The following is a 24901-nucleotide window of genomic DNA, read 5'->3' as shown; positions in this document are numbered from 1 at the left end:
TTATTATAAATTTGGAATGGTTACTGGTTTCTATCATCAATACAGTAAATATAAAACTGTATTAGTTATTTTATATTTAATTGTATCACATGAAGGATTTTATAGGCCAGTCCTTCTGAAGTTAAATTTCAATCTCTAGCAATAGGGAGTATTTTTTTCTTAAAGATCATAATATCTCCACATCTTTCTGAAATTTTCAAAATGACTTATCCCCAACTGAATCCACAGGGCTATACTGACAGCTATATCATTTCTGATGCATGTCCATATTCACATGTATGTTACCAACACCTTTGACCATTAACATACTGCTAGATATACATCATTTGTTTAATTAAAAAATCATTATTTCACTCCACCTAGAGGCTACTGTTGTTCATCATATTTTCATTTAGTGTAAGTTGCTTGTATATTAACGATAATTTCTATTGTTATTACCAAAATATTGTCTAGCCAATTAGTAGACACTGGAAGATGGGGCTGGGTGGGGAGGGAGTGAAAGAAAATTTCTGTTGCATGTAATAGTGTTAAATTATAGCCAATGCCTTCTTTCTCATTAAAAGTTTAAGGGCTTAAACAGAAAGACATTGTGCTGATTAATACTTTAGGACGGTTATGTGAACAGCTGCCAACTTTCCCCCAGGATATAATCTAGAGGTAATGTTTCACTGCAAAGTGATTGCAGCTGGATTTGTCATTATGATGAAAGCCTTTGGTTCAAACCCTGAACCAAAAAGGGTCTCTCCAAGTGTTAGACTTCCCTCTGCTCCAGTCTACAGAAGTACTTTTTTAATTTTCACTTCCTCTTTGAGTTTTATTTTCATTTCCTTTAAGGTAATGTGGCAGTTATCTTAACAAACATTTTTCATCTTCTGACCTGTGACATAAATTTACCTTTTAACTGCTCTTTCTAACATTGTTTTAGTCCTTTAAACCTGCATGGCTCATTCTAGTCTTATTTTGGCCTTGATTGCTTGCTCTCCTATAATTGCCTTATAGTATCACTTATTTGTTCATGTTAAACACCGAATTGCAAATAATTTAAAATTAATGTCATATTTTTGGTGGATAAAATGAGCATTATTTATCCCTATCTTTGTTATGAACATTATTGAAATTATATACTATTCTCTGTGTAGAAAATCATTCTCATTATTTCATCCTAGAGGCCTGGTGCACAAAATTCATGCACTCAGGGGGGGTCCCTCAGCCCAACCTGCGCCCTCTCTCAGTCCAGGAGCCCTCAGGGAATGTCCGACTGATGGCTTAGGCCTGCTCCTTGTGGAGAGTGGGCCTAAGCTGGCAGTTGGATGTCCTTAGCGCTACTGCGGAGGCAGGAGAGGCTCCTGCCACCGCCACTGCGCTTGCCAGCTGTGAGCTTGGCTCAGAGCTTCTGGCTGAGTGGCGCTCCTACTGTGGGAGCACACTGACCACCAGGGGGCAGCTCTTGCATTGAGCATCTGCCCCCTGGTGGTCAGTGCACATCATTGCAACTGGTTGTTCTACTGTTCAGTAAATTTGCATATTAGCCTTTTATGCCTGCGGGATCGGCCAAAACTGACTCTCCGACGTCCCCCGAGGGGTCCCAGATTGCAAGAGGGTGCAGGCCAGGCCAAGGGACCCCATTGGAGCCCGGGAGGGATGCGGGAGGTTTGCCAGCTGGGGAGGGACTGTGGGACTGTGGAAGGGCTCCAGGGCATATCCGGCCCATCTTGCTCAGTTCTGATCATCCAGACCCCAGCAGCAAGCTAACCTACCAGTCAGAGCATCTGCCCCTTGGTGGTCAGTGCATGACATAACGAGCGGTTGAGCGGCCTTAGCATATCATTAGCATATTACGCTTTGATTGGTTGAGAGGATGACCAGACAAATGGACACTTAGCATATTAGGCTTTTATTATATAGGATATGGATAAGAGTTTCTTATCCACTCACATATTAAATAGACTCAGTTTGCACTTTTTTAGGAATGTTAATTTGGTATTTTCTCTTTCTTGTAGTCAAAGTGGAAAAAAGCCCACCTGTGAAGGGCTCCCTCTCTGGAAAAGTCAACCTACCTTGTCATTTCTCAACCATGCCTACCTTACCACCCAGTTATAACACCAGCGAATTTCTCCGAATCAAATGGTCTAAGATTGAATTGGACAAGAGTGGAAAGGACTTAAAGGAGACTACTGTTCTTGTGGCTCAAGATGGGAATATCAAGATTGGCCAGGGCTACAAGGGGAGAGTGTCTGTGCCTACACATCCCGAGGACGTGGGTGATGCCTCCCTCACCATGGTCAAACTGCTTGCCAGTGACGCGGGCCTCTACCGCTGCGATGTCATGTACGGGATTGAAGACACACAGGAGGCGGTGCCATTGACCGTGGACGGTAAGGCTTTTGGAATCTATAAGAAGGTAGTAAAACATGATACCTGGTTCAGAAGTGTTGTGAAACAGTAACTCAAACGTAACTATTGTTTGGGGTTTGGACAAGTGGGAAAACCATCAGTCATCCCAACAGTCCATGTCTTTCACCAAAAATAAACTGTTATTTATTGGGGGTAGGGGAGCCAGGAAGGTGACATTTTCCACAGCAACTGCAATGATTCTATGTAGTCTGTAAATAATGTAAAATGATTGTATTCTGGAAATAATGAATATGAAGACATAGTATATAGTTCAAGATCATTACTTTGTTTTTGAGACCTATCAATGATAGCTTTCTAAGACTGTAAAGGCTAATCTATTTTGTTTTAATTTTTACATGTGTGTGTATGCACATATACATATACACATATGCATATACACATATACATGTATATACACACAAGATAAAACCCCCTTTCCTTCTTTTTTCCTCACGCTCCTAACATGATTTAAAATCTTTGAGTTTACTTGTAAGAAATATAAATTCTATCTTAATTTACATTGAAGATAGAAGGCACTTAATAAGTACCATGGTACATATCACAATGCCTTAAAAAAGCCAGGGCTCAATAAATATTTGAATTGGATCAAAACAAGAACTCAGTGAATTTTTTTAAGGTTAATACACTAGTTATCCATTAAGTCCTGCAGTGAAACATTTGGGTTTTAGCCTTCTTTCAGTAGTGGTTTATATGTCATTTGAATTTAAGTTAGGAGACAAGGCAAAGAAAAATTGTTTTAATTGGGTACACTCATAATGCCATAGCTCTTAGAAGAAGAATATTTTGGCAAGTTACTAAGCAAAATTCTCATACCCAGACATGATGGAACATATTTTTCTTCCAACCCTCCATTTCCCTATATTTACCTTTTAGAAATATATACAAAGGGCTTTATTAAAACTCTTTCTTGTATAGCCAAAAGGAAATACTTTAAATTTCAGATGCAACAAGTTAATTTTCTGGACATCCTTTTACAATCAGATTCTATAGCTCTCTCCCATAAATCTATTTTTATGTTAACCCGGCATAGACTAAATACCATGGGCTCTTCCATCTTTTAAGCTTTTTATCATTTATTTTAGTTAGCATAGAATTGTTTTGTTCTATTACTGTTTCTCTAGATAGATGGGTAATAGTGTAAGATGCATGCTATATATAAATTTATATAATAATATATATAAATATAAACATATTAAATATACATATATTGAAAATCCACAAAGGAGTTTAACAACACGATTTTCATCTTAAAGAATTAGCAATGGATTTTCCCCTTGCCCTTCTGAAACAATGAACATCCTCTGCTTAATCTCCTTAGCCCCATGAGATCTTCAAATTATCCCAACAATTTCAGATACTTGTACCGGCTGATATTCCCTGCCTTGGTCATGCAGTCCTGTTGTGCCCCCTTATTGCCAATCGTCAGTGCACACGGAAGATTTTTAATTAGCAAGAAGACTATTTGAAGCTTCAGTCAACATAAGACTAATCTAAAACTGTTCAAATTCTTGCTTAAGTCTTAGGGATTATTATAAACTATGTCTCATACTTACCCAATACCACCATATATACTTGTTGGCAATTTCAGAGTAGTTCTATAAAGGTACAAATTTTCTGAAAGGCATTTGATGACTTTTTTTATTTTACACTATTAGAAATGAAAAAATAAATGTTAGATGTCAGTGCATCTATGCAGGTCTTTTTTGTGTTGATCCTGATCAGATGTGCTTATCTATGACATGGCTAGTCTGTTGCCCCATAGTTATTTTATTGGCACATGCCTCAGAGAGAGAATCTAAGGATGGGCATATGGGAGGTTCTTATAAATAGAAGTCAGACTGGGAACGACAGACTCTTGTCAACCCCAGAAACTACTAGGAATAAAAGGAGAGAGGAAGATAGTTCAGAAACCAAAGTCATTCTGCGATGACTCAATAAAATCTCATCCATGAGACCCAGCTGCCCCAATTTCTATTTTCCAGTGACTTCTCAGGCAAATTAGCTTGAGTCACTTTGCAGACTTATAGAAATAAATCACCATATTTACTCCAGTTAAAAATGGAGATGCTCACATGGCTAGCATGGCTCAGTGGTTAAGCATCGGCCTATGAATCAGGAGGTCAAGTTCGATTCCCGGTCAGGGCACATGATCAGGTTGTGGGCTCGACCCCCAGTGTGGGCATGCAGGAGGCAGCCGATCAATGATTCTCTCTCATCATTGATGTTTCTCTCTCTCTCCCTCTCCATTCCTCTCTAAAAATCAATGAAACATATTTTTAAAAAATGGAGATGCTCTTGCTGAAGTGGGAGGAGAGGACCCACAGCTCTACCCCCTGCTGTTCTTTCCTCAGCCCTCTTCCCTCAGCAAGAACTACTAGTTTATGCAGCTCCTAAACTACAACAAAATGGAATTTGAGGCAAGTACCAGGATTCCTGACTTCTACCCATGGAATTGGGAGAACTTTATTTCAGGACTTCTTTGGGATAAAAGTCCTACATTTTTTTTTTTTTTTTTTGTAATAGGGGAGACCCTAAATTATACTTGTCAGTTAGGGGACATGATACACATTTGAATAGTACTTAGTAGCCTATCCAACATTTTTAAATCCTTTACCTACGTTGACTGTCATATCAGTCAAATAACATAAACAATATTAATTACGCTTTAAGTGGAGGAAAGTGAGGCTCAGTATATGATTAGAGACTTGTATATGATCAAGGAACTAATTAGGAGTTAAAACAAGACTTCTCACTTATACATAGTGTCATGGAAGTAAATATCTCATGTTTTATGTCTAGGGTGTTTATGAAGTGATGTTATCGAATGTTCCATGTGTGTGGTTTTTTTTTGTTTGTTTTTTTGAGTTGGCCCTGGGAAAAGTCATGAATTAGAAGCTGGTCTTGTGACCCCCTTAGTTCTTTGTATCTCTTGCAATACCTACTCCCTTTAGTTGTCCAGTGTTCCCATGATAGCCTAAATACTACATGCATTAAGACAACTCTGCACCTGTTGGGATTTAGTGGCTTAAATCTTAGATTGTTCATGAGTGAACAGAGAATTTGTGGCTAGGAAACTTTCTAATGGAGCAAAGTGGGACACCTAGATGAATGGCATTTCTGGGGCTCCTCATATCACCACAATTTTGCATAATGCTATGTAAAGTAAAAATAAAGAATTATCATGATGTTATTACCATGTTAGCAATTAATCTGATATACTACTCCAGTGAGAAACTTCGCTCATTGTTGTGGGAGATTTGAACATGCTAGTAATTGTTTGCTGCTATCTTTGCAGGGGTTGTGTTTCACTACAGGGCGGCAACCAGCAGGTACACTCTGAATTTTGAGAATGCACAGCAGGCTTGTTTGGATATTGGGGCAGTCATAGCAAGTCCAGAGCAGCTCAATGCTGCCTATGAAGATGGATTTGAGCAGTGTGATGCAGGCTGGCTGTCTGATCAGACCGTTAGGTAAGATGTCTGGGGGGGGCCACAGTTTTTAATTCATCAATTTGAGAGTGAGAATAAAGTACTAATTATTAGTACTTTCTTTCTCCAGGTATCCCATCCGGACTCCTCGAGAAGGCTGTTATGGAGATATGATGGGGAAGGAAGGTGTCAGGACCTATGGATTCCGTTCTCCTCATGAAACTTATGACGTGTATTGCTACGTGGACCATCTGGATGGTAAGATGTTTACATTTCTCTAGTGTCATTTGAACTAAGAAAATTGAGGAAAGACAGGGAGCATGTTGGAATAAAATAAGTCTTCACGCTTGTTTAAATTCCAAACAGCAACATTTAGTTTAAATGACCATATGATTCTGTGGTGAAATAAGCTTAAAGTGGAAAGAGAAGGAGGAGTGTGTAAATGCTTAGGCAGGTTAGAAATGTCTTTAGTTAATAGCAGGTTTTCCTTCAGTCATGCTGCTGTTGGACTATTTCCAATACACTTTTGGAGTATTAAGAATAGAAAGCTGTAAGGGTGGTACCTATTTTTGTGAGAACTTCAGGTAAAATCCTGTGATGACAAACCATTGTGAACCCAAGTGCTGATAAACACCCGAAAGCACAACTAAATAACCTTAGCTAGCCCAGGAGGGTGGTCATGTTACACTTCTGTTTATTTTGCTACACAGATATTCAGAGCAATCATTCATTCATTTGGCCAATCAACATATTAAAAAAGCTACCTACTTTGTGATAGGTATTCTACTAGTTGTTAGGGATGTGAAACCAGGTAAGTTATAAGCATTGCTTTAAAGATGCTTAGAGTCTGACTGATTTTAGATCATCATATCTCACTTAGCATGAGTTAGAGCTCCCTAAAGACAAGGGCAAGTTCAATAGTGGCAACATAACCTTAGGGATGCAATGAAGTTTTATTATTAAACTTATGGGATACAAGTTTCTGTGACTTTAGAAATGGAGTTTTCATTTATATCAACAGCTATCTTAGTAGCCCAAATATATAAATAGAAGTATTGAATTGAGTTATACATTTAATTTGGCTGGGTACACATGAAAAGAATGATCTCTTTATTCTTATCTGTAAAATTAGGAGATTGGACTAGACAATTGACATAGTCTCTTCCAAAATTATAATTCTACTAGAGGCCCAGTACAAGAAATTCATGCATGGGTCGGGGGAGTCCCCTTAGCCTAGCCTGCAACCTCTTCAATCCGAGACCCCTTTCACAATCCTGGACTGCTGGCTCCTAATCACTCACCTGCCTGCCTGGTCACCCCTAACTGCCCCCATCTGCTGACCTGGTGGCCCTCAACTGCCCCCCTCCCGCCCCCGCTGGCCTGGTCACCCCCAACTGCCCCCCTGCTGGCCTGGTCATCCCTCACGGCCCCACTGCTGGCCTGGTCACCCTACGCAGCCTGCCATTCAGTCATTTGGTCATCCCTCACTAACCCCCTTGCCGTCCTGGTCGCCCCATGCAGCCTGCTGTTCAGTCATTTGATCATCCCTCACTAACCCCCCTGCCGGCCTGGTCACCCCATGCAGCCTGCTGTTCAGTCGTTTGGTCGTCTCTCACTAACCCCCCTGCTGGCCTGGTCGTAGGCAGCCATCTTGTGAGGATGTAAGGGTTAATTTGCATATTACCTCTTTATTATATAGGATGATTTTATGAATTGAATAAACAAACTCAGAAACTGAGAGCTAGAAAAGAAGCAGCTTATATTTTCCTGATGCCCTGACTAATTTTGAATCAGAGGGGCTGCCTACAAGAAGGCTTTTGAAGTGTGTTTCCCTAGCATCTTAACATTGTAACTCTCATTTTAGACTGGTAAATGTATTTTCTAAACCAGAACTTCAGATACTAAAAATTCCCTTTTTGTATAGCGACAAAGGGGAAAAAATACATGTAAAGTCCAAACTATGACATAACATAGTTTTTTTTCTTCTTTTACTTTAAGTTTCATTTAATAGGAGGGAGTTGGTAGGAGAATCTAGTTCTAGGAAATGAATTTGGCTATTGCTATTTCAGTAAGATGGAAATTTGTATCCAAATTCGGTAACGTGGAATTTTTAAATCACTGTTGTTTTAATTTAGAACAGTATCTATCAGAGTGATAATTATAAAAATTTCTGGAATGCTGGTAAAACTAGAACTGAATCAAAGGTAGTTTTGAAAAAGTAGACGTAAGTTCTAATTACCTAAAACAGCTTTACCAAACATCATTGAAATGGTGGCTTTCAGGTACAAATCCATGGCCTGCGCCAAACATGAATAATCATCACAAGCCTGGCTAACCTGGCTCAGTGACTGAGCTTTGACCTATGAACCCGGAGGTCACAGTTCCATTCCAGGTTGGGGTACATGCCCAAGTTGCAGGCTCAATCCCCAGCGGGGGGCGTGCAGGAGGCAGCCAATTCATGATTCTCTCCCATTGATGTTTTTATCTCTCTCTCTTTCTCCCTTCCTCTCTGAAATAAATAAAAAAATATGTAAAAAAATTATCACAAGCCAGCCTCCTTGATGGAGAAACAGGCTTATGTACTCACAGTGCTACCGGATGAATCGCCTAAGGGCTCCTCTGTGTGTCTGTTCTTCAGTCTTATCCTGATGGAACAACCGAAACCCCACTCTCTAAGGCTACAGACTCCTTACATTTTTTTCGAGACCAGAGGACTTTCTGTTTCTCCAGGAGTCCTAGGAATTCCATGCCCTCTACAAATACACTGCAGTACTTTTGACAGGACCACTGGGGATCCTTAGCCACCCTGAACCATTGAGAGCTAGCTTCCCCACTGTCAGCTCAGATATTGCAACTAGTGTGTGACGAGAACTGGGCTCTGTGGGAAGAGTAGCTCTGAGAGTGTGCATATACACTGCAAACAGAAGGATTTACTAGTTTACAGGAGTTCTTTTCCACCTCCATAAACAGCGCTTCGAAGGCAACTGTTATTCGTAAAAGTAGTCTATGCCTGAATATAACCCAACTGTATTTTATACAGTTTCTTGGGACAGATGTTGCACATAGTTGATGACTGAAAATTTATATGTGCAATATAGCATACATTTAGTGTGGGTATTTATATCAAAGCAACAGAATTTGAACCTTTTTGGTTTAGCCCACAAAAGTTGGAAGAGAAAGATAAAAGAATCAGTATAATTACTAATTCAAGCACTGACTGAAGGTTGTACCAGCAGAGTGACAAAGTTTTTATTTGTTCTGTAGAAGGAACGCAACAAAGTTGGGAGATATTCAGTATGTTTACAATGACATGGTGCTGGAAATGTTTTCATCCTTGTTCTCTGTCCCTCAGAATAATTCGCAAATTTTGGGTCACTGGGCTTTTCTCTCTTAACTTGAAATTGGACTGGTGGGGAGGGGAGGAGTGGGGAGGTTAATGAGTGACTTTTGTGACTGATGGTGTAAGAAGAAGATCACAAGATGAGTCTTATAAGGCCTCTTTCCTTCCTATCCTGAAGTGTGTGTCTTCCCTCTGGAGTAAAGACCACTGGCTAAATTGTGAACTGATAAACATTCTTGTGGAAAATTAACAATATAAAATTATATCTGGTATTTCAGTGCCACATTGATAAAAGATTATTTGAAGTAAGCCAAAATTCTTCCTAAGATATATTAATTGCTATATTCATGGGTAGTATAATTCCCACGTATATTATATTGTATTTTTACAGCCAGGTGTGAGTGAGAGAGGTGGTGAGGGCAGTAAGGATGAGAGATATCGATGTACTCAGAATGTGTGACATGGAACATGGACACAGTTATGAACAAGGCACAGTTATTTCAAATTAGAAGCTATATTATTCTAGATGGTCTAATGAAAAATCCAGTGAAGTATAAAATGAAATCTAGTTCAAAAAGAAAATTAATTTTGTTTTAATGTAGTTACTTATCATTGAAGATATTTAGTTGACAGGATGTCAACCTTCTGGTCTTTTTCTTATTTCTTGTTTCATAATACCATATTCATCCTGACATGTATTTCTTTATAAAAGAGAAATTTGAATCGGGTTCTTACTCTAAGGTGGTGATTATAACAGAGTTATGCATATGAATACAATATCCTTTACAGACGCTGTGCTTGCTCCTTCCCGCACCTCTGCTTTGGTCCTCAGAGAACACACGCCCCTGGGCTTCCCAACGTTCTGCTTGTCCCTGTGCCTGTAACACTGGTTCCAAGAGCCCATCTTTGGCCCTCCCAGCTCACACGGAGAATTCCTGGCTCTGAACTCCCACTTTTCTTAGACCGAGTTCATATATTTTTGGTCTTTAATTATCCCCTAATTGCTTCATAGTCATCAGATACAAAAGATTACCTACTAGTTTTATTTCTGCAAAACTCTGTAAACTCCTGGCCAGAAATGTCCTCTATAACTTTCAACCACAATGAAGGACCTATTCCAGTAATAGATACATAATAATTACTCAAGAAATACTTGGTGGTAATTGCGGTATTTCCCCAAACTGTCTTTTTTGAGAATGCCTCCACCACCCTGCCATTTTTTTAATATCTCGAAAAAATGCCAAGCTTTGTTCACCAACTTTACTAAGGATTTTTTTTTCACTTTTATTGTATCACCATGATACTAATTTTTCTCTTTAAATATCTCCTCTCACTCTTTTCTGTGATGTCTCAGAAAGAATTCCTTCCCAGAGATACTCTTTCCTCCTTTCCAGCCTCTCACAATAATTTCCCTTTCTTGTGCTGTCCTCTCTGGGATTGGTTCCTTTGTACCTATTCACAAATTACGGGTTGATTTTTCTACTTCTCCATCGTGTCAAAATCCCGGATAGCCCTGTCTCCTCTATGACTTGTCTAATGCTTCCATCTCATCCACGTGTCTGACTTAGAATCAAATATAACCTTTTTGTTTTGTTATTGTATGAGCTCGTGTAGATGTGAAAAGCAAAACTTGAGGTAAAGGCCTGAATGTCATTGAATGGGTCTCAGAGCAGGGCTTAGTTCTGGCCTTTTTGGAACCTTTAATTGGACTAAAATTAGATATCAAGTCTGGAAATTATGTGATTTCCTGCCTGTAGATTCTCAGATTGACTTTTGATTTTAATAGAATTTATAGCATGCAATCTACAGAATATTGCACTGATTGGGAGTTGTTTAAGAATAAGTAATACTGGGCTTATTGCGTTAAAGAGCCCTAAGTTAGCTAGAAGAGCTTCCTGCACACCGTGGGTCAGCAGATGATTCAAATATTGGTTCTGGATGACAGAACCTCTCCACGTTGATTGGGGTTGGTATTAGAAGATGCTGAAAAATTCTTAGCTACTCTCTGTAGAACTCACAGAATCATAGATCACAGCTATGGCTATGCTTCTTAAATAGGCTTTGGAGACTAACATAACTTGTTAGGCTTTGAAACTGAACCGGGCGTTGTTTCTGTTAAGTGTTTGGTCTAGCAAAGAGCCACTGATGAAGGCAAGCAGGCATGGCACCCTAAAGCACCTCTGGTAAATGACATCTCCATTCAGTACAGCTACTTCAATAGATTGGCTGTGAGGTAGCCATAGGTAGAGTAAGGAAGGAAACTACTTATTATATGGCTGCTTGTCAGGCATTCTTTAAAAACCCCCTTCTTTTTGAAAATAAGGAAACTGAGGCACCAGAGAGGTTATGTGATTGGATGTGCCCCTTTTTACTGTTCCACTGCAGTAAACTCTCAGGGCCACCAAAGATTCCCCGGCAGAGCAACAGGCAGTCTTACAAACCAGAGAAATGCAGAGTGCTCCCCCGCTCCCCCAAATCTCTGACTAATCAGATGGAACTATGCGAATTCTTTTTTGAGTAATAATTGCCTTACTGATTCGACTACAATAATTGGAATTGCTGGGTTAAATGTAACTCTCTTTGTAACTTTTTGAGGAACTGCTGGACTGTTGTCCAATGTGGCTACACCACTGTAATTGTTCACCAGCAGTATTTTGGGGTTCTGCTTGTTTCATGTTCTTGCCAACACTTGTTTTTATCTGACTTTTAAAAAAAAATCATAGACATCCTAATGGTATGCAATAATATCTGATTGTGGTTTCGATTCATATTTCCTTGTTTGCCAATGATTTGAGCAAGTTTTTATGTGCTCTTTGGCTATTTATATATTTTCTCAGAGAAATGTCTTTTTGGAACATTTGCCCATTTTTAATTGGGTTATTTGCTCTTTTGTTATTGAGTTTTAAGAGTTCTTTATATACTACAGATTCAAGTGCCTTTTCAGATACTGTATATTATTTACAAATATTTTTTCCCATTCTGTGAGTTGTATTTTTGCTTTCTCAATTGGCCCTTTGAAACACAAAAAATTCCAATTTGGATGAAATCCAGTTTATAAAATATTTCTTTGTTTGTGCTTTTGGTGTCATATCTACGAAAATATTGTCAAATCCCCAGTCATGAAGACTTACTTCTGTATTTTCTTCTAAAGTTTCATGACATTTAAGTTTTACTTTTATTTTAATCTATTTTGAGTTAATTTTAATACATGGTGTGAGGTAAGAATCCAAATTCATTTGTTTGCATGTATATGTCCACGTATCCCAGCACCATTTGTTGAAAAGATTCTTTATTTCCCATTTAATGGCCACCCCCTTGAAAATCAACTGATCATAGATATATGGTTTTATTTCTGAACTCTCCATTCCATTCCATTGATCTCTATGTCAGTACCACATTGTCTTGATTACTATTGCTTTGTAGTACATTTTGAAATTGAAAAATGTGAGACCACCAATTGTGTTCTTTTCTTTTAAAAACTATTTTAGCTATTCCTGGTCCCTTGAGTTCCCATATTAATTTTAGGATCAGCTTGTCGATTTCTACAAAGAAGCCAGCTGCGATTCTAATAGAAATTGCATTGAGTTTCTAGGTCCCTTTGAGATTTATTGCCATCTCACCAATATTAATTCTTTAGATGCATGAACATGAGATGTTTTTCTATTTTAATTAGATCTTCTTTCATTTATTTCAATGATGTTTTTAGCTTTCAGAGTATAAGTTTTGTAGTATTTTTATTAAATTTAGTCCTAAAAATTTTAGCTTTTTGATGCAAATGTAAATGAGTTTTCCTTTATTTCTTTTTCTGTTTGTTTGTTGCAAGTGTAAGAATACAATTGATTTTTATATATTGACTAGAGGCCCGGTGCACAAAATTCGTGCACTTGTTGGGGGGTTCCTCAGCCTGGCCTGTGCCTTCTCTCAGTCTGGGAGCCCTGGGGGGATGTCCTACTGATGGCGTAGTGAGCCTAAGCTGCCAGTTGGACATCCTTAGCATTGCCACAGAGGCTGTGTTCGCCAGCCATGAGCCCTGCTTCTGGCTGAGCAGTGCTTCCCCTGTGGGAGCACACTGACCACCAGGGGGCATCACCTGCATTGAGTGTCTGCCCCCTGGTGGTCAGCACGCATCATAGTGACCAGTCATTGCACCATTTGGTCATTTGCATATTAGCCTTTTATTATGTAGGATATTGTATCTGGTATCTTGTAACCTTGCTGAATTTATTAGTTCTAATAGTTCTTTAATGGAATCCTTAGAATTTTCTATAATAGTTTTTTCCCTCCATTTTATAATGTTACATTTAAAAAAGTATAAATGCTTGACATAAACTCCTTGAAGCATATGACAGTCATTTGCTTTAAGGTTTTGATGTCAAGTTCTCCTGGAGCTCTGAATTCAAAGAGCTTCTTTGGAAATACAGTGGCTATTTACCTCTCAACTGTGAAACTTTAAAAAAACACATACACACACACACACACACACACACAAAAAAAAAAAAACTAGGCTGATCCTCCTGTGTTGTCCTGCAGCCATACTGTGCCTGTCAGACCAAATAACACGTTCAATCTCTTATATATTTTGAAGACTCAGACACCCAGACATTTTTTAGAACTTCTTTCTCACTTTAGTTAAACTCTTACTGCTCTGTCAATGGAAAAGAATGAGATAACATCCTGAAAACCATACAAATACAGGGATGTTTAAATTTTAGTGGGGCTTTCCTGTGCCTTTCAGCCCTTCAAATGGACACACCTGAGCTCTTGTGTAGCAGCACATTGACAAATACATGAATTCCTTTCCCCCATGCATGCTATCTGATGCAGACAATGTTAACTGGCTATCAAGGTTGACTAATGACAATTCTCCAATAATTAATTAGAGGTTACAAATTTCAGAGCCCAAAGTCTACTCTTTAAGCCACATTATGCTTTTACTTTAGCCTAAGGCAAAGGAGAAGTTGGAAAGGTGCTGGCCTGGCTGCCCAGTCTCATTGCCCCTCTAATCAGAAACATCACCAGCCCAACACTAGAAACGGAGGGAACCTGGAGGTTTCCTTGTGACTGTTAACAGAAGGTTGGTGTTCTCTGTGAAAGTGAGATCAAATCTGAGGGGGATTGACATGCTCTTGAATCATCTACAAATATTGACCCTTGGAAAGTTACATAGCGTGTGTGTTAGGTGTTCACCAAACATGTACAGCGGATGGGTTTTATGATCTAGAGGATAATGAGCATTAGCGTTCATTGCTTTGATCTGTGTATGTTGACTCAGGCAAAAACGAGACAGAGAGAGAGAAAGAGGAAGAAAAGGAAAGGAAACCTCCTTTGAAAAAACTTAAAAGTCCAGAACTTCAAAGCAAATAATAATTATGTTGAATTGTTTTTATCATCATGGTACTTGCCATATACTGTAAGTGATTTTACTGCATGGCATTTAGAAGCTCATTACATGTGACTACTTGCAGCTCACCCCATATGCACTTTTGCACACATTTATTACTTATATACCCTTTTGATCCAAATAGCAAGGAAATGTACAAACCTTGAACTTCCTTATATTGGAGAAAAAAAATCAGGGATTTCTGTTCTCAGATGGACAAAGGGACTCATGATTAGTTTATAAGAACTAATTTTCAGACCAGATAGTTCAGGCAAGAAGGCTTATGAGCCCAGATAAACAGAAGAAGCATAAACATTTATCACACTACCCAGCAAATACATCCAGCTGGAAAACCGTGGTGAGGTCTCAGCTTGGACTGCCATAGAAAGCAGCCTATCAGCTTCAGTCTAGGAAAGAATTGAGTATTAACTGTGATCTGCTGATGCCAACTTCCCTTTTCACCTTAGTGACCACAAGGAATTGTCAGCAGGAGAGAGCGCCTATCCCATCTTTGCTATAGCCTGGCTTGTTACTCTTTCTGCGTTACTCCTGGGTATAAACTCATACTTTTGAACAGTGTGTCATTTTTTATGTTTTGATTTGTTTTTTATCACTGCTTGCCCTTTCAGTATGTGTAATTTATGAGTTAGCCAGGAAACAGCTTTTCATTTAGCAATCAGAAGTGTTGAAAAAGAATATGCATGGTCAAATTTCGAGGGGGTCTTAGAGCAGTTACTTGTCAAATTAAAGTGTGTCTTTTTTTCTCAATAATTCTGATGATGTTAATTCCTATGATTAAGATGAACTGAGTTTGTGGGAGTCAACAGATATTAATGTCTCACCAGCAATGTCTTCCAGTTTCTTCCAGGATATCCCTGGGAAGTTGAAATAACGGGAGTAATTCAGAGTCACAGTATTTTATTGGAAAATTTGGAAAAGTATGGGTTAAGAACACTGCATATATGTTTTATATGAAATATGCAAATTAGTCTGTGTGTGAAAGCTTCTGTTCTACATTATATTTTATGTATATTAATGTGAATGCATATGTTTACACCTGGATGAATTCTTACTTATAAAAGCTATTTTGTGTATTTTTTTTCTGACATTTTATTTGCTCTCTGAATCCAGAGAAAAATGAAATATTGTCTCATAGGTAGATAACATTTAGGGACATGTTCCAAATCTGTACTCTAGTTACAGATTTCATAAAAGTGTCCTGTAGGTGTAGCTGCTTTGACGAGGGCACTTCAGGAACTTAATGGTGGGTTCAACTTATGAAAGTGTTGCTTGCCTTCCAGAAAGGCAATTATCTAGTAAGTCCAAAATGACATGAAATAGTTTAGTTACAAGTATTCAGGTGTAGACACAGAACACAGCCTTGTCCTGTGCTAATAAAGTAGGATTTTCTCTCACAGAAAGTCCTCCCTTCTCGCTCTGCAGGTGGTACTGGGATAAAAACTCAGAGGGAGTATTTATTGCCTACATCAGAGGCAAAAAGGTGCCTTTAAGATACCCTCAGGGTAGGAACTTACACAACATGGCCAATTAAGTCATGTTGGAGAGAAACTAAGCAAAGGTGGTGAGTTGCTTTGCTTGCTTCTCAGATGTTTGCTTTCTCTTTCTCTTATTCATTCGTTTCTGAATTGGCTTTGCCTCTGGACCTTAGATTTTTATTTCTTGGTGCATCCTCTTGTGCTCATTCATTTTTGGACCAAGACTGGAGTTACTTTATTGTTACGGACCCAGACTTAATATCTGTCTAATTTCATTCCACTGTGCTGTAGTTTAAAACATATCATTTGAGCTGTATATAATTCCTGACTATAAACCTAAGCACTGAAAGCAGATCAATACAATTTTTGAAAAATCTTAATATTTTGACTGTATAAAAGCAGTCAGTATTAGCCCACAACCTGCATTTTTCTGTGGGATTTGGTATGGAAAGATGTGCCAATGGTTTATTATAGAGGAGAAAGTCTAATGCTTTTATTGGCTGTATCTTGTTTTAATTTTTGCAAAAAGATCTTCTTTTTAGGAAATGAGCTTCTTCTGTGTTTGGCTTTAAAACTGTCTTAGAGGCTTCATCACCACTCTGCCCCAGTGCCCCGCCCCCATCGCCTGCTTTGCTCACTTGCAGTCTTTGAAGCAACCCTGGGAGGCAATGGACTTAACATGCCCTTTGCTTTGTACTCTCGTTAGTTTTTTGGCTCCTGCTTTGATTCTGTGTGGTTACCTGATCCACTTACTCTGCTCCTATCTTGAGCAGGTTGACAAATAGGCAACCAGAAACTTAATACTAAGTTATAGTTATGGATCAGTTGAGGTTCCTCTTCATGGAAACACATATGTCTCTAGAGCAATGTTTTTAAACTCCTCCATGAGACAGATCATGGACTATTGAGTAGTATTCTGTGAAAAAAGAATTATCTGGTCAAATGGCATGGGTCTCCCAATAAATACTGTAACATTAAATGCTCTGAGAAGTTTTGCAGATATGAAACCTGTCAAATGACTTGTATTTTTTTCTAAATGCAATTGTGCATGGAAACGCTTCTCTTTGGAATACGTAGCCACATCTCAAAGCTCACCAGTTTTCTGTGAAAGATATTTTTGGAAGTTATGTTCTTAGAATTTAAACTGTAAGTTAACAATATTCCCAATCCACATCTTCAGCAACAAGTTTTTAATAGATTAATTATGATTTAAACAGTAGGTCATCTACATTTGTATTATGTTAGATAAAAATCATGCAACGTCAAAGGGTTATCTAATTAAATTCAGGCATCTAATGAATAAACACACACACAAAAAACTTGACAGAAAGTTATAGATGCCTTAGAAATCCAGAACTCTTAGTAATATAAATTAGTCCAGTTACTGTTATCTGTGCATTACCCATTGATTTACTTGTGTGTGTGTGTGTGTGTGTGTGTGTGTGTGTGTGTGTGTGTGTGGTTTGTGTTTTAGAATGAAACTGATCCCAGGAGAGTCTGGCATGTTTTAGAAAAGTACAAAATGTCCTGGCCTTAATAGTTTGGACACTTGACTTATCACTTTGAATATAGATTCAGTATTAATCATAAGAGTATCAAGTTATAGCAAGATAATTCTATAATGTGGATGCCTCACTATATCATTGGTTTTTTGAAGTGGGCGAGGTAATGTTCATGTTAAGCAATTATGATTTAGACATCTCAGATATTTATTTTTTGGAGTTGAGTTAAAGGAAATGTTTCTTTTTCTTATTATTTTGAAATAAAACAACAAATTTGGCATATATTAATTCTCACCTTAAAGTAAATTCAATGTCAGTTAAATCTTCCTCTTTTTTTTTTGTCTGAGATACATGAAACCCAATAGTGATGTATATTTCAATATATATTTTTAAAATTTCATTTTTCATGTTTGAACAATTTCTACATATAAATAAAAAGAAAAACAGGTGGCCTTAGGGAATAACAGAATTTAATCAAATAAATACAATTTTTATTTTATGGGTATTGGATAGGTAGATGGAAATTGTATCCTCCAAAAAATGAATTATATAATTACTATTTTGACATAAAGTCAGATTTAACAAGAGTTTCTATAGTTTCATTAAGTAGATTTTTATGATTTAATAATAATAAGAGAATTCTCTTTTTAACCTGCCATCACCTTCTGAAACCTTTCTTTCCTTTCACACCCCAAACATGGTTGCTGTTTGAGACAGGGAAACCAGTTACCCGTGAGATCATGCCGTCATTCTTCTTCATTAGCCCTTTGGTCTGGCCGCATTTGGAGAAGTTGATTTCCCCTAACAGATCGACTAACATAGCTGTTGGGAGAAGCAGTTTTACTCAATTAATTATATTTCGTGGCCCTGCTGTGGTTGGCTGATCATTCCTGTTACCTAAGAGGAACAGTAGTTTTACCTCAGAGTAGAAGCACCTCGCACTGCAGGAAACTAAGGCAACACAAATGATACGCCAGCTGTAATAACAAAGCCAGGCGTTCCACCTCGGAGGGAAGCGGGTTGGCACGCTGCCCTCTTTCACACTTGCATTCCTTTCAGGCTTACTGCAAGTGTAACGGAGTGCAGGAGGCTGCTCAGGGCAGCTCAGACCAGCCTCTCGTCTGCCTTTTCCCCCCTGTAGCTTTGAGCCAAACCCATAGGTGAGATCAATCACCTGTCCAGACAGCAGCTCCCCACAGCCCTGCCGCAGGATTAGCCTTAGTTAATGTGCTGCTTGGGAAGGAGGGGAGAAAAAGAGCACCTTGTTCCTTAACAAGAACTTGAAATGGCACTTATTTAACAAATGTGACGGAACGCATACTCTGTAACTGGCATTGTGACCCTTATGCTTTTAAAACCTACTAGGGAGAGTGACATTGAAGGAAGGCAGGGGGAACTTATGTTCTTATAGTGTATTTTTATTTATTGATTGATAAAATATATTTTTATTGATTTCAGAGAGGAAGGGAGAGGGAGAGAGAGGTAGAAACATCAATGATGAGAGAGAATCATTGGTTGGCTGCCTCCTGCATGCTCTCCCGTCCCCCCTTTCCCCCCCCCCCCCCCGCCCCCAGCCTACAACCCCGGCATATGCCCTGACCAGGAATTGAACTGTGACCTTCTGGTTCATAGGTCGATGCTCAAACACTGAGACAGCAGGCTGGGCTAGTGTATTTCTGGATTTGAGATGACTATCTTTTGCTAGACTAGATCATTAAGGACAAACCTATTCACCTCCCACCTTACTTTTTTCAGTCAGCTAAAAGTCATTTTTCTTTCTCTTCTTCAAATAGCTCTTATTTGGATTTGACCAAATTTCATCAGTAGCAATTTTAGATTTATAGTGAGAAAAGCTGATATGTGTGATTTGGCTATTTTTCCTATGACTGATTTTTCTTGTTTTACAAAGCTGTCAGTGAGAGAGCGACAGCTCTATTCATTTTAAACAACTGCTTGTTACATCTAAGTTCTGTCAGGTGAAGATCCAAATTGTGAGAGCTCTGAAGTCCCAGTTGTGTAATATCTCATGGACTCAGCACGCGGCCTCAGTGAGATGGAAACAGGACCCACAGCTGGGACAATGATGGGCTATCAATATTTTAGCTCCTTCTCCCTTTCATTTTATGTTGTCCCTCCTGCCTGCTGTATTTGCTTAGGTATTCTCTAATTCTGCCTCTGTCTTTTAAAAGGCCACTTGTGTTCAAGTCTGGAAAGCATCGTTTAATTTGCATTGACTTAATTTCAGCCAATTGTTTTGTTAGTTTACCCAAGGAAAATTCCAGTATAACAAACTGGCATTTCCAGAGTATTTTATTAACGCACGTTAAATGATAATGAATATATTTCCCATTAATTGGGCCTGGTGATGAGCAAAGTAAATGTTCAGTCTTTCGTTGTTAGTCAATAAGCAAATATAAGAGTCTCTCAAACCTCGTTAGAGCCCCTGCTAAGCTAGAACATGTGGGGTCTTTGTGAGAACTGGAGAAAGGAGTCCTCTGGGCAGACAGAGTCCCCCTTCCTCCTGGGGGGCCTTTGGTGCCTTTGGTTGGCTGAGTGGAAGCTGATGGCCCCCATTCACTCTTGGTCCTGACCATGTGCAGGCCATGACCCGCATGCCAATCCCAGCAGCCCTGTGCCTGGGACAGGAGGGCAGGCCAGGGCACTCCACTCTGCTCCTGTCCCTTCCTGACTTCACACCCTGGAGGTTTTCTTATTTTGTTATTTGATTTGATGGGAGTTAATCCACTTTGATGGTAGTGGTACATGAGAAGGTGGGTCAGAGAATTACTATTTGATTTTAGGATAAACGAAGTGAAACAGCCTCAGTGACAGTTCAATACAGCTTTCCCCTCCCAGCGTGCAGCGTTAGTAAGTACATCACTGGCTCTTTCCTTAAAGGGGAAACTCGTTTCCTAGACAACAATCCAAAGGTTCACTTGGAAAGGTTTGTTCATCTTAATGATCATTACATTGTTATCAAATAACTCCTTCTACATACCCATAGGCCATAGAAGCAGTCATTGGATACGAAAGTTTACATATGAAACTTTTCCGGTATGTGCTATTTCTTATCATGCGTGAATAGTAACAAAATTAAGTAACCGTTATGTCTGCTGCTTTAAAGTGTCAGAAGCTGGTACCGTGCCATAGAAAGTATTACATGCTTCCCTTCCCCTCCCCCCCTCCTGCCGTCACCTTAAACCAGTGGTCGGCAAACCACGGCTCACGAGCCACATGCGGCTCTTTGGCCCCTTGAGTGTGGCTCTTCCACAAAATACCACGGCCTGGGTGAGTCTATTTTGAAGAAGTGGCGTTAGAAGAAGTTTAAGTTTAAAAAACTTGGCTCTCAAAAGAAATTTCAATCGTTGTACTGTTGATATTTGGCTCTGTTGACTAATGAGTTTGCCGACCACTGGTCTAAACTGTAAAGGAATGAATAATAAAACTTAGGGCTTTTTCTCCTCTTCTCATTTCAGGTGATGTGTTCCACATCACTGCTCCCAATAAATTCTCCTATAAGGAGGCCGAGGAAGAGTGTGAAAACCAGGATGCCCGGCTGGCGACAGTGGGGGAGCTCCACGCGGCTTGGAGGAATGGCTTTGACCAGTGCGATTACGGGTGGCTGATGGATGCCAGCGTTCGCCACCCTGTGACTGTGGCCAAGGCCCAGTGTGGAGGTGGTTTACTTGGGGTGAGAACCCTGTATCGTTTTGAGAACCAGACAGGCTTCCCTTCCCCTGATAGCAGATTTGATGCCTACTGCTTTAAACGTAAGTGTTTGATACCTTTTTAAAAGTTACAGATTTTAAAAACATACTTCGAAGGCATGCATTGATGTTCACCTAGCGATTGGGATGGATCCCATATCTTGCAGTGTGTGCACGAAATGGAAACAGTACAGTAACTTTCAAAAGCATGCAAATGGAACAGCAGTGATAGGGTTACAACAGCGGGAAGTTAGACAAATGGTTTTTTAAAGGGGATGAAGAAATGTCAAGTTAAGGTCTCAATGGTGCCCCATTGCACCACAGAACACATATATGAGTCATTATTTTGTATTAATTTCAGTCCTTAAATGCAATTAGATAGTTGGTGCTGTAATGCTGAGGCCAACTGTGGCTGAGTTGAGACCTTGAGTCTGTTTATTTTGTCTTTGTTTGGTATGTCTTTCTTTGAAATGGTGGAGAACTGAAATTTCAGTAATTGCAGGTGAGTACTTGGAACTGACATAGATAATCATAGCATTCAATTAATATCTATAAATGAACCATGCTATAAATTAAAATCTTCTTTTATCCCATTTTGTTTCAAGTAAGGGAAATGTATCTTATAATAATTCTCTAGAATCATATTGACATACAATATATGGTTTTTGCTATCTTCATTAGGTTTGCTACATAAATTGGTGTTAAATAACAGTTTTCAACATTCATGATATATTTATTTAAAAATTTCAAGTGACCTTAAATGATTTTATCAATAATAGTTTCATGATATAATATCATACTTGTAGAATGTTTAATTAAACAAGGAAGTAATCCAGAGTCTGGTAATATTTACTGTCAGGTCTACTGGTATATTGTGACAGCTAAACAAAGATCTCCCAAAATTTTGGGTGACCTTGAGTTATGCTTAAGTTAGAGCCATGTTATATTGAAATATAGTGAAAAGTTTTTACCAAGCTTCTAATACATCTTGTTATAGCAATATGTAACTGAAATGAGTAGAAAATAGCTAATGTAATTGGTTTCTAAAGTGAAATACACAGGCATTCTTCATCAACCAAAAAGATATAGCTGGGATCTGAGTAGTCAGCAGAATAGATATTAGTACAATTGAAAGGTGTGATTTCACACATTGTTGCCTCCCACTATGAGGCCTCTGCTTGGATCTCCTCCCAAGAACTCAACTTTCTGAGTGTTAAAGCCACATGTTGTGTATTAGCACAATACAAATGGGCAATGAAAAGCCATTGAAAATACTAGCTTTGGTTTCTAAATCCTGAAATGACAGAAAAGTCTTTCTTGCTAATTTTTGGGAAAACAAAGAACGATGACAAAACCTATGTAGAAAGATAAACATTATTTTAAGTCACATTCTCATAACAGTGATTTTCAAGTAGTTCAGGCTCAATGATCAGTTTTACATTGTGACTGATATGATTAAGGAACAAAATTGGATTGGTGTGTGTTGGGACGAAGGGGTTAGAGAGGTTAAATTAGGGAAAGAGTAGAATTCTTCAACTTCACTATATTCCTTGATTATATATATTTCTTGTGGCACTAGAAAACTTTTAAACATTTTTTTTCGCCCAGAAGGTAAAATTTAAACCAAAGCCTGTCTGTACCCATGAAGAATCCATCCTGATGTGTTTTAAATTATTTGTTTAAATGAGGAATTCACACGAATGTATGAAACAACAAGCTACTTGGATTCAAATAGAAACACCACCTACTAAAACTCTACATGAAAATCTTTTAAAAATTGGAAAGTTTAGGTCTATTGTTTTCTCTCTAATTCAATTGAATATATATAACTTGGAAATATATAACTTGCAAATATTGCAAATATAATGGTTCAAATTTTGGGTTTTGTCCCACCTAAGCTAAAGGCTAGATTCTTCTTTATTTCTTCCCTACCTTTAAGACCCTATCATATTCAAAATTTATTCAGTGCATAAAAAGCTTGAAATGTTGTCATGACATAAAAACCTTTCTTAAAGCACATGAAATGCCAACAGCTTCCCCAAATAGCTAATTTATTTTTCAAAAATTCTTTTAATATGCACAGTATAGCAAAAGTAGCTTTACAGTTGTGAGCACTTAAAACAAAGTTATTCTTGTATTATTATTTATTAATTATTGTATTATTTTCCATATGAACAGCTGTAAACCTACTTTTTCCCCACCCTGTATATAGATGTGTATACACACACACACACACACACACACACACACACACACATATTAATTTGAAACATAATTGAGTAGTGACTAAATTCTGTAGGGTAAATTTTGTAGGCGTTGTGGCTCTAGTGACAGTTCCAAAAGTGATTTCAGAGATGTACAGTTGGTTGGTAAAGTAGAGGAATGTAGAAATATCACCATATTTTTTTTTGTTTGCTTTTACCAAATGTAGGAAGTGTTTTTATAACTATTTCCTGGTGAATGAACAGTACCCAATCTTACTTTGCTATAATTTCCTTTTCCTTTAAAAATCATTGAATAGAACATTAATAATGGCTGGTGATAAATATAATTAGAATCTATTCTTGTCAAACAAATTTTAAATACAAGTAAATTTATGTTGGAAAAATAACGTTTTCCTTTGTTTTCCCCTGTAATAATTAAACTAAACTGTGCACTTTTGATTTTTCTCTGACCTCAGAGTTAAGTGAGTTCTGTGAAAGTTAGACGGTTATACAGGGCTTTGAAAGCTCACCCAATACATCCCCAAACTTAAGTGAATCAAAAGCATTCAAGACTCATGATAATCTCTCATTTGATGTTATTAATGCTCTCTAGACAGGTAGTAGAACATGTTTCCTAGAAAACCCAATCTAATATCTTATTACCGTCACCCAGATAGTTTTTCTCATTATATAAATCCATTGGATTAGAATTGGAGCCCATTTTTCCTTTTTAAGTTGGAGACCAAAATCTAAATAACAGCTGTTTCTCTTATTGAACACAGTTGTTCAGTTGTCCCTCAATGTCTTCCTTAACTGAAATAATTTCCTTGTTTTGAAATTTCAATGTCTGAGCCTTTAATCATCTATCTGATCTTGCTTTGAGCCCTCCTTTTTCTTTATATCCCTCTGTTTGATTAAGTATGGAACTTAAAATAGTGGCCTAAAGAAGGCTAAATAAGTACCCACCACTTCATATGCTATTTCTTCCATATTTGTTTACTTTTATTTTTATAAATCCTCACCCAAGGATATTTTTTTCATTGACCTTTTTAGAGAGAACGAAGGGGGAGGGAGGAGTGGGAGAGAGAGAGAAAAACAGCGATGTGAGAGAGACATAGATTGGTCGCCTCCCACATGTGCACGGACTGGGGACCTGGGATTGAGCCTGCAACCCAGGTATGTGCTCTTGGCCAGGTATCAAACCTGTAACCCTTTGGCCCACTGGCCGACACTCCAGCCAGGGCCATATTTATTTTCTTTTGAATTTGGCCTGCCCTTCTAACCTTTGGTCAGTTTATTTTTTGTGTGACCTAGATCATAATCTGAGTATAGGCACCAAAACGTATTCTTCCCTTATTGATATTTTTTAAATGTTTTCTGTTTGTTGAATTTGAATATGTTAGCATTCACTTACTTATAAAGCTTTCAA

General features: G+C 38.4%; 1 protein-coding gene across 2 annotated transcripts in view; it reads left to right on the top strand.

Annotated features, from left to right (window-relative positions):
* Positions 1-24901, top strand: part of VCAN (versican) — a 103366-nt gene that overhangs the window by 17137 nt on the left and 61328 nt on the right. For both annotated transcript variants that reach the window (XM_054715099.1, XM_028139745.2), the window contains exons 3-6: positions 2001-2375; positions 5711-5885; positions 5974-6101; positions 21038-21331. In XM_054715099.1, the coding sequence (XP_054571074.1) occupies positions 2001-2375; positions 5711-5885; positions 5974-6101; positions 21038-21331 (972 nt within the window). The remainder of the gene's footprint in view (positions 1-2000; positions 2376-5710; positions 5886-5973; positions 6102-21037; positions 21332-24901) is intronic.

This window comes from Eptesicus fuscus, chromosome 4, assembly GCF_027574615.1.
Source record: "Eptesicus fuscus isolate TK198812 chromosome 4, DD_ASM_mEF_20220401, whole genome shotgun sequence".
Classification (NCBI taxonomy): domain Eukaryota; kingdom Metazoa; phylum Chordata; class Mammalia; order Chiroptera; family Vespertilionidae; genus Eptesicus; species Eptesicus fuscus.
This window is presented reverse-complemented; position numbering and strand designations above follow the sequence as displayed.